General features: G+C 44.5%; 1 protein-coding gene across 1 annotated transcript in view; it reads left to right on the top strand.

Moving 5' to 3' along the window:
• Window positions 1–499: 499 nt before the first annotated feature.
• Window positions 500–10,934, top strand: part of PDLIM4 (PDZ and LIM domain 4) — a 122,295-nt gene continuing 111,860 nt past the window's right edge. Inside the window, exon 1 of the mRNA XM_030211541.1 lies at window positions 500–706. Coding sequence (XP_030067401.1) covers window positions 614–706 — 93 coding nt within the window. The 5' untranslated portion in view covers window positions 500–613. The remainder of the gene's footprint in view (window positions 707–10,934) is intronic.

Below are 10,934 nucleotides of genomic sequence, written 5' to 3'. Positions count from 1 at the left end.
ATCATCTTTTTTTGTTTTATTTCTATTTATTACCTTTAAAAGTGGTCTAACACTTTACCCTAGATTGCAATCAGAACCTGTACCAATGTCCTCTTTCTCCTTTCTATAGTTACAAGGGAACGTTTTTCTTCTCTGCTCTTGCAGTGGAGTTTGCCCTCCGGGATTATCCTTGTCTGGCTCTGGCAGTGGGGAAGAGGAGGGGGCTTTTGTTGCCTGTTTCCCTGTCTCTCTTTAAAGATCCTCGTTTTCCTCAGCAGCATCTGGTCTGTTGCTGGCCTGTGATCATGCAGCCTCCCTTTCTTCCTCCACCACCCCTCAGCAGATACGTTTCTCATCTTCACCTGGCTCGATCCCTTCCTTTTAGGGCTTTTCGTTCGCTTTGCGCTCTGCCAAGAAAACTACTTCCAGGCTCCAGCTTCAGAGGAGGGGCGGAGCCTGGTGGCGAGTCTGAGCCTCTTGGCTCCAGCCGGGCTCCGCCCCCTCTGGGAGGCTCTGAAGTGAGGCTGAGGAGGACTCGCAGGAGCGGGAACGCGTTAGAGGGAGGGCGCAAAGGGAGCGCGGACAGTGCGCGCAGTGAGAGCTCCGGCTCAGGCGGACGGAAAGCAGCAGCAGCATGCCGCAGGCGGTCACTCTCAACGGACCTTCCCCCTGGGGTTTCAGGCTGGTGGGGGGCAAGGACTTCAGCACCCCCCTCACCATCTCAAGGGTAAGTGAATGCAAGGTGGAGCGCTCTTTGGCTGGACTCCTTTGATTCTTTCGTGGCAGCAGGGACTGTGAACACGTTGTCGGGGATTTTGTGCTGAAAACCGTGTTGCTGGCAGGAGCGATCGCCTGCGATGTGGAAGGGAAATGGCAGGGTACCATGCATAGACTTTCCAGGCTCCGAAACTTTACAGTAGCTCAGTCCCCTGGGTTATAAATCACAGTGAAGGCTGCAACTGGTAATTGTCTGCAAGTCTAGTGGTCGCCAAGATCCAGGGAGAAAACTGATTGTTTGTGGAGGATGTAGTGTAGGGAGGTCTTTAAACTTATAAGTAATGAAATAAGGGTCTAATTTAGGGAGAATTTTCTCCCACTGTGTTCTTCTGGAAAGAAAAACTGAAATCAGATCCTTTTAAGTCCATTGGGGAATCCATTGATGTGAGTTTAGTGACCTCAGGACAGGGAAGGGAGGACGCGGGGTTGGAGGGGACTTCGTTGGAGTCAGTTTTCAACTGGCCATGCGCCTGAAATATGTCAATAGTTCAAGTACAAGAAAAAAAATCCTCTATCTCTGTCTCTCTTTTTTTGTTTGAATCTAACTCGGCTGAAGTTTACGATCCATTCCTGAATTACAAGTGCAGCACCGTTCAGACCAATAATGGACTTGAAATGATGGTGTTTTAATTCATTCAAGGACTGTAGGAGTAAATACAACCTCTTAAGTTCTGTATTGATTTTTAAGTAATTGGTTGCATAAAAGACTGGAACTGAAAGAAATAGGGGGATTTAGATTTTAAAAATATCATGGTTGAACGCATAGGTGCCAGCTTTAGAGCACCTCCAAAATTGTGCAGTCTGAATGACTGTGTCAGGGAGGGGTAATTAATTTCTACTGCTTTTAGCACCCCTAATAATTTTGAAAAGTTGGCTCTTCTATGTGATTCTTTGTTGTCCTTCTGTGAACAGTTGTATCAAACCCCATATTATTTGACTTTAATAAAATGGTTTCCAAGCCCTAACTACTCCCTGTTGTTCAATCAAAGTTGTATTGATTGAACAACAGGGAGTACCTTAGGGCTTGGTTAAGGGTTTGTACTTTGTTTGAAGGTTTCCCTTTATTAGTTAATACTGAAATTTTAATATGGTTTCACCAAGAGGCCTCTCTAACTTAAAGGCCCTTTTTCAAAAGGCGCGGTAAAGCTACCGCGCAGTTAGCATGGACCAAATCAGCCCTACCACTGGGGTAGCGCAGAAGCCCAGTGGTAGTTCCAAAGTTGGCGTACGCAGTTTCCCACTCTAGAAAATTATTTTCTACCACGGGGGGCATTCCCGACGGTAATCGACAGCGAGGCCACATTGCCGCATGCTGCCTGATTACCACAGGGTTAATGCGTGAGCCCTTACTGCTAAGTAAATAGGAGACAGTAAAGGCTTACGCGGTAAATAGCCAGGCGCTAATTTGGAACTTGGCGCCTGGCCATTAATGCCGTAAATAGAGTTTCCTCTTAGGGCGAGTTGTTAATGCTGGACTCAATATCCTAGTCACAGCAATTCAAATTTATAAAGATTATTGACATTCATAAATTCAATCGGTTGATTGAACTTATGAGTGTCAATTATTTTTATAAATTTGAATTGCTGTGTCTAGGATATTGATTGGTAAATAGAATTTTGGCTTTTTGGCAGATGCGCTAAGAGAGAGCCTGAGCACACGGGCAAATCAAGCACTAAAAGTAATGCAGGCGACTTTTTAGTGCATCTTTGTAAAAAGACCCCTTAAGGATTAATCAACCTGCTGTTCTTAGCTGTATTAATATAATATCGAATCATGGTGTTATTTTTTTTAAGGCAGCTCTTACACACTGATCTGTGTAAAATATTGTTGCAGTATTTCTGGGGTGAAGACAGCCTGCTGGAGTTTCTTGCTGTTGGAATTAATTTAGGGAAATAGTGTGAGCACTCTTCCGTGAAGGGTGTGTCGTGTTTACACATCCCGTTAAACAAAAACCTCTTATGTCCACCTGATATTGGCTTCATTGTTGCCTGAACATTGCATAGTTTAAAACACAAATTAGCTCCTTGCAGTAATGCTACTACAATGGGAGTCTAAATAAAAGTGAACCAGATATGAAGTAGAGTCTGGGTACCATTATTGCCATGACAAGTATTGATCAAATAGCACTGATGCATTAAGTATTATTTTCTCGAGCTATCATGGTGTCTATTAAATTGTGCCTCGCTATCTACCCACATAAACTTCTCGGCTGGGCGCTGAGTTCTATTCCTGGCTTACGCCTTTCCTCCCCAGCTTTATATAAGAACCTAATACACATACAACACACACTACAACTACAGGACCCAGGTTGGCTAGGAGTTGGGTGATGCCACAGACAGTCTCCGGGAAAAGGAGAGTAATGCTCATTGTGCACTGGTGACACCTAGTGGCTCGATTTAGAACTCACAGTTGCAGGGTTCCAGTAGATTCACTGGTATATGGCTTCCAGTCACTGGAACAAAGTAAATTGAGAGGGCCAAAAACAGAGGGAAAACACCCTGTGTTGTTGCTGATGAAGTTCACAGCACCAGGATCTCAGCCCTGATTCCGACTGAGGTGGAAGCTTCAAGGAACAAGAGAAAACTGCCAGATCTAATTTTAAAATATGAAGTTTTGAACCCTAGAAGAGTCAAAATGGGGCTTAAATCTAAAATATTAATAATTTTTGCATCCCAAGGAAAGTAAAGGGGACCTAGCAATTGTGAGTTATCATCAGGGCTCATCAGTTCACAGAACAAATGGTTGTCTTTCACCCAGGGGGGGGGGGGGGGGGGGGGGTCAGAAAATGGGATGCAAAGGGTTGGCAAACATTTGACTGGACTTTTGAACATGTGATTGACTGCACAGGTTTGCTGTTATTTCCCTTGGTACTGATATGATATACTATCTTATCTAATGAGCAGGTCAACGTGGTGAACAAATGATATAAAATCATAAAATGATTAAAAAGAATGCTATTAAGTGCAACCACTCTCAAACTGTTGTGGGGTCAGAGGCAGGTGGTCAGACACAGGACTCTCCAGTCTGATCTCCAAAAGCTTTGCAAAAATAAATGTGTTTTAGGGGCTGTTTTGAACTTCCTGAAGCATTGTTCAGAGTGAATATGACAAAGGAGATCATTCCATAACTTAGGGGCTAAAAAAAAATAAAAAAACGTGTGTCTAGTAGACTCAAAGTGGGCCTGTCTGGTACTTGGTAGAACAAGACGATGTGAATCCACTGATCATAGGGTTCAGGAAGATGTGTAAGGTAATGTCATGAAGGCCAGATAGGAAGGGGAACCTAGGTTAAGCAGAGAATCTTGAAAAAATATGCGATAACGAATTGGTATCCTAACCAGTGGAGATGAAGGAATAGTGGGATCCAGAACCATGAGCATTCATTCACAACTAATGGGAGATATTGTCCCAAATTTCATAACTCCTCCCCTAAGATGTCTAGTCTGATCATTGTAGTGGTAGTCCTGAGCAGGAGACCATGCACCAGCATTCCTTCTAGATCCTGGCAACCATGGGCCAGATTCTGGCCACTAGGTGTCACTCTTAAGCAATGACTTCCTCCTCCTGGGGTCTGTGAATGATGCTCCTGAAGAATCTAGCTTGAGGATCAAACTAGGAACCTTCTGCGTGACAGTATACCTGAGCCATTCCATGTCTTCGCATTTTACACCACAGAAGGTTCTTAACTGAGAAGAAATAAAAGCAAAATGGGTCTGTGTTACTGCAAACAGGAAGGAAAAGGGGATGACTAGATGGGTTTTATGATCCTTCTTTGCTGTCATAGTTTGTGTTCTATCATATAAAAAGCTGCGTTATTTACGTGCTCAGGGCATTTTAAGGCAGAGCAATGGGTTTTATTTCACCCCTTCACTGTGGTGACTGGGTTCAGAAAGTAGTACTCTTTTTGGCTGGGGTCTAATGTCTATACTATGATTTTCATGGTCAATTCTGCAGCAGTCTGGAAAGTTTCCAGATCTGTTCCCTTGTTGCCATTTGCCTTTGGGACTGACTGGAGTAAAATGGCTGATAAATATTTCATTGCCTTCAGAAGCAGAAACAGCTGTGGAAGGCAGGTGTGTGTATGGGGGGAGGGAGTTTGAGAGAGCTTCTATGTCATTAAGGGGGTCTTTTACTAAAGATTAGCTTGAGTTATCTGCAGCAAGACCCATAGGAATAAAATGGACCCTGCTGCAGGTAACTCAAGCTAATCTTTAGTAAAAGACCCCCTCAGTTATTGATGAACTCTGTCTTTGCCTGTAGGTGTCACTGTAGAGGTGTTGCACTTATAACTTGCTTATTGAATCTCATTTCTGTACACTCAAATTAATCTAACATGGTAACCACAACTGTTTGCTGTAATGTAGATGGTAGAATGACGTTTGTGTGTGTGTGTTTTGGGGGGGGGGGGGGGGGACCAGTAGATGTATAGTTTTGAACTTCAAAGGCCAAATCTGATATTTATAAACAGGTTGTCACTGGAGGTTTAGTTTCAGTGGCATTGCTCAACTCATATTTGTTCATCAAACAGAATGTTCAGCTATTAATCCCCAGTAGGGATGTGCAGCCCCAAAATGTTAATTTTGTTTTGTTGTTGTAAACAGTGGACACTCTTCAGAAAGAATGTGCACAGCTCATAAGCAGTGTGCTTTCTTTCTAAAGAACGTGAACTACTTCTGACACAAAATGTTTGTTTTTTCCTGTCATTTTGGCCTAAAAAAGACATTTGCCATGCTATTTCAAATGAATGCACATCCCTAATCCCAGGTGCGTGACCCCAGAGAAGAATTCACTGGACTGGAATAAATTTTTGATGTGTATTTGTAAACATTATAGAAAGTGAAAGTGAGAAGATTGTCATCTCATCCAACCAGTACTGGGGTGGGAGGGAATTTCCAGTGATTATTTCTTAGCATTCAGTCACTTTCTCAGAGACAGAAAATATATTGTAAAATATGAAACAGCATTAATGTGCACAGCCTACATTAACTTAAGGTTAGTAAGTCTCTTAATATGTGTATGACAGAATTTAATATTAATAGTAAATAACCCAAAAGACATTCCAGTGAGTAGAATAAAAGTATTAGCGGTCGATGTTGTAATAACATTCTTTGAGAATCTTTTGTTAAAGTAATTGTCCAATTACATGGCAATTGTCCAAAATGCATGCAGTAACTGCAAAACCTCTGTGTTAACTGCTGGGGGCCTTCACAGCATCTGTCCATGTAGTTAACACAGAAAAACTACTTTATAATTAGTGCACATTAACCGCATTGTATATAACACAGATGCTCAGGAAGAATAATTTTGGAAGATTTACTAACACTTTTGTGGTGGGTATATTTAAATTTTATAAAGACTTCAGCACATTAAGGGGCCCATTTATCTAAAGGCCTCCACTACCCGCAGCGGCCATTTTTGTCACAAACCAGGGCCCCTTTTACCGCAGCAGGTGAAAATAACCAAAAATGAAATGGCTGAGCAGTGTTCGCACTTGCCATGTGGCCATTTCTAGGGGGGGGGGGGGGAGCACTTAATGCCAGCCATTGAGGTGGCAGTAAGGGCTCCCGTGTTACCCTGGCAGTAACCAGACAGCACATGTATCAAAAGCTTTGCTGAAATCTGAGTACACTGCATCCAGCACATACCGTTGAGATAATTCTTCAGGCAACCGAGGAATAGTCAAATTTATTTGATACTAGTAAAAAAGGCCCGTTTCTGGTGGATATGAAATGGGCGCTAGCAAGGTTTTCCTGGGAGTGTAGGTTCAGGACCCCTTACCCGCCAGTCCTTCCTCCCCCCTGCCTCGTCCCCTCCTTCCTCCCCCCTCCTCCCCTAATGTCATATCGGGTCGCACCCCTTTTGTTTGTGTAAGTTGTAGTGGTCCATTAGCAGAAGAAAAAAATATGTATTGTGCAGCAATATAATAGGTGGTAGGGTGTCCCTGTAACCAGGCATTCCAAGTGACCACAGATGAAGATTTAAAACAAATTAGTAGTGATCACATTTTTATGCCTTCTCTGTGTACAGCCGTATGCTGTAGAAGCAGTCATGTTTGAAAATGTAAGCGAGATAAAAAGAAATGGTACCAACAATAAAGGAAAATGTAGATGCAGCTGCTCCTAGGTTTGCTAGCTTTGTTTTGAGTAGAGGGGGGTGACGGCTGCACGGGGAAGGGAAAGTGAGACTGACCTGATAGGTTTTAGTGTTTGAACAAATTAGTATAGTGATCCCATTTTTATGGCTTCTCTGTGTACCTCTGTATGCTGTAGAAGTTGGCATGGTAGAAAATATAAGCGAGATTAAACAAAAATGGTACCAACAATAAAGAAGAATGTACATGCAGCTGCTCGTATGTTTGGTTGCTTTGTTTTGAGTAGACGGGGATGACGGCTGCGCAGGGAAAGGGAAACGGAAACTGAAGTGATTGGTTTTAGCGTTAGGTTTTCCTTGCTTTCTTTTCAGTAGACGGGGATGATGGCTGTGCAGGGAAAGTGAACAGAGGGTCGCAGCAGGGGGGGTCGAGGGTTCAGTAAGGTGGAGGGGGGGTGTTCAAATCGGAGGGAGGGGGTAGTGTTGAACTCGTGGGAGGGGCGTGAGGGGCTTTGAACTGGAAGGGAGGGAGTAACGTGTGTGGGTGGTGAGCGACATGTGTGTCGATCTGGTGGGAGGGGTTGGTCTGGTGACGCGCCGAGGATTGGGGGGGGGGGGTTTTCTTGTTTTCGGGAGGGTGGCAGCAGTGTTGTGCGAGTCCGAGGCAGGGGGAAGGAGGAGTAGGGAAACATACTCCTCCCTAGGGTTACCATTCGTCCGGATTTCCCCGGACATGTCCTCTTTTTGAGGGCGCCGTGGGGAGTCCGGGCGGATTTCCGCATTTCCCCGATTTGTCCGGGTTTCGTCGGGACGAATGGTAACCCTACCTACTGCGATCCTGTAACGCGGCCGTTGCCGAGAGGGTCCGCCGACTCCGCTCTTCATTTACTATGAAAAACGGGTCGGGATACGCCATACTCCTTCCCCTGTTCTTGCGCTCCGTTACCAGCACTGCACTTCCGACTGCTATGGGACCGGACATGTCATCTCCTCGAAGCTCGAACGAGGAAGGCGGAAAATCAATCCCCGATCCTAGCGAGCAAGTAGGAACAGCCTCCTCATTCACCCGAGTACCATATGAAGCTATACAAAACGACCAAATGTAAAGCACATTGTTGTAACAACTTACAGGCTCTCTGAATCCAGCATCAGGGAACAAAATAAGAAAAAAAAAAAAGGCGCTCGCGGGTTTAAAAAAATTAGATGTCATCATGCCGTCCAGCGTAAGTGGGTGCGTCCACGCGGCAATGAAAACCAAAGGGACTGAAGAAAAAAACTGGAGATGGCATGACGTCAAAACGTTGAAGTCACTTAGGTTAGCCTCTGTTTCCTCTTCCTCGCGCAGCCATCATCTGGTACACTCAAAACAAAGAAAGCAAACCTATGAGCTGCTGCATCCTCGTTGTTGTCGTTCTTTATTGTTGGTAGCATTTTTATTTAATCTCACTTATATTTTCAGACATGGTCGCTTGTGCAGCATACAGATGTACAAAGAGGAAGGATAGGTTTCATCATTAGTACTAATGGTGTCATATTTGGAGGGGCTGTCTATAGGGGCTCCTTCATGCATAAGTTCTGTCCAGTCTAAATGTGCCAACATAGTCCAGTTCAAAAGCAGTTATATGTACCACTCCAAACTGCTCATTCAGTGAGAGGGGAAAAGGTCTCATAATGTCATAATGTGAACCTTTAGTTCAAAATGAGGTGGTAGACCACCAGGGCTAGATAGTAAGTGAGGGGAGGGGTATGTGACGGGGGGGAGTATGTGACAGGGGGGTGCGGGGGGTAGGTGATGGGGGCAGGGGAGGGGACTATGTGACGGGGGAGGGGAATAGGGGGCGGAACAAGGATCCAAAAGGGGCAGGGCGGGGCAGGGGGGCGTGATGGGGCGGACCAGGGGGCGTGGCATGTGTCCTCTTTTTCAGAGGACACAAAATGGTAACCCTACTCCTCCCCCTGCCTGCTTCGTTGTTTGTTTTGGGGGGGGGGGGTGCAGGGTGGTACCGGTGCCTACCTGGGGTGGGTGTAGGGGCTAGTTTCGGCGATGTTTTTTGGGGGGGGGCGTTTGGAAGGCTGGATCGTGCACTTCCTACCAATGGGTGACCGATGCAATGAGACATAGGGTGAGCTGTGCTTCCTACCTTGCAATGGGTGAGTGATGTGATGAGACATAGGGTGAGCGATGTGATTGGGTGACTGTCATTGCCCCGCCCTCGACGTCATAACGTTTTGACGTGAGGGCGGGGCACAGAAACATGATTCGTAAAAGTGGTTACAGAGCTTCGAACTTACGAACCCTGAAGCCACAAAGCTTAGAACGTTGAGGTTGCGTTTTATGTGCAGATGGGGCGTGGCTGAGGGCGGCTCTATGAGTGAGGGTGAGTGCTGCTCATAGTGTAGCCTACGAAGAGTAGAGGACTTCAGTGCTTCACTGCCACAGTGCCACAGAGTGAGCTTCAGAACGTTTCAACTGGGATTTTATTTATATAGAAGATAATCTTCCTTTCGGTAAAATCTGTATATTCCTTCCTATGCAAGATCTGTAATATGGTACTAGGCCTGTAATATGGCCCTGCTAGCCCTCAGCTTTCCTAGCCTTGCTGTCTTCAGCATATTTTTAGTTTATTCCTGCAGCTGGTTGTAAGTTACAGTGCTTTCTCAGGAAATGGAAAGTACATGTTACATGTCAAGGTGACAGAAGGAACTGAAGCTATGTGGCCCATATATGGCAGATATACATGGATATAACCTTGATGGTGAAGAAAGACTGAGGACCCTCCAAGAAGGAGTTGTTCCTGTCAGATAGAAGGACACCAAGTGTTTTATAATATTACTTGTATGCTACATGGTTTTTGCATGCTGTGAGCATGTGTTACTGATAAGGAATTAGCCAATTGCCACAAAGTGTGCATGTGAACACAAGTAGGAGAAGATGGTAGAATACAGGAAATTGCCACTGGATTCCAGATACTTCACTATCCTGTGTGTCCTTCAAGAGATCCTTAATTCTCATACTACCAAAGGGAAACCAACAAACCTTTAAGACTCCAACTTCTCCTCTTCAGGAGGAACATGGGACTCACCTTTCATGGTGGATTTTGGTTCCTATAGTGCTGATTGCAAAGAAATGAAGCAAAGTGCAAATACCAGAATGCACTAGGATGCGAGTTCAAAACCCAGGAATGGCCAAAGTCTCCCTCCAGAAACTGAGAAACCAGTGGGGAGCAACTATCTTTTAGGAGTGTAAATATTGCTTTTCACTAAATTGCAAAATCTATTTTATTTGCTGATTCAGGACAGTTTGAGACACTTTTTTAACACAGACACAGACACACACACACTCACCAAGCAGTATGCAATCTTCACGCATGCATACACTCACTAAAAAAATGCTTTGGACGGAGGGGAACTTGTTGACCCATTAACGGGGGCACTTCTGGTTATATCCCTTATCGGGTTATCACCTTACTCTTAGTTACTGTTGTCCTTTATATTTTCTCCTGTGTGTGTATCCTGCCATTGTTGTATTGTATTCATGGCTATTGTTGTTCATTTGTAATGGGGTGTTTTGTACCACTTGTGCTGACGTTCCTAAATAAAGCTTATTACAAAAAAAAGTTTTTAAAGACTTTGACAACTTATATTCCGTTGGTCTGAGGTGAAGTACTGTAACTGCTCCTATAAATGGAATATATTCAAGCAAAGTAAACACTACACAAATCAGCTCCCACTGCCAGTGAAAAACAAACGAAGGGGTCGAAGACTCACACTCAGATACTGACAAATGGCATTAAAGAGACACTGGAATACCAGTAACTCATAATCCACCGCTCTGTACTGTACATCCTCCACGAAAGAAAAGAATCTGTTACTCAAAAAGGTTATCTCAGAAATTTCCAGGCTAATTTGTCAAACTCTCTGACCCTCGCTGGAACCTGCAAGATGTCACTGCCGGAGCCCACAAGTCCCTGAACTTTGAGAACCACTGCGGAAGGAGCACAAGGTTTTTAGTGAACGCCAAACTCCTAGTCAAGCTGGCAATACCTTTTATTTGAAGAGCTCAATTTTTCTTTTTATTTATTTATTCG

The sequence above is a fragment of the Microcaecilia unicolor genome, chromosome 8, assembly GCF_901765095.1.
Source record: "Microcaecilia unicolor chromosome 8, aMicUni1.1, whole genome shotgun sequence".
Classification (NCBI taxonomy): Eukaryota; Metazoa; Chordata; class Amphibia; order Gymnophiona; family Siphonopidae; genus Microcaecilia; species Microcaecilia unicolor.
Note: the sequence above shows the minus strand (reverse complement) of the source record. Positions and strands in the feature narration are given on the sequence as shown.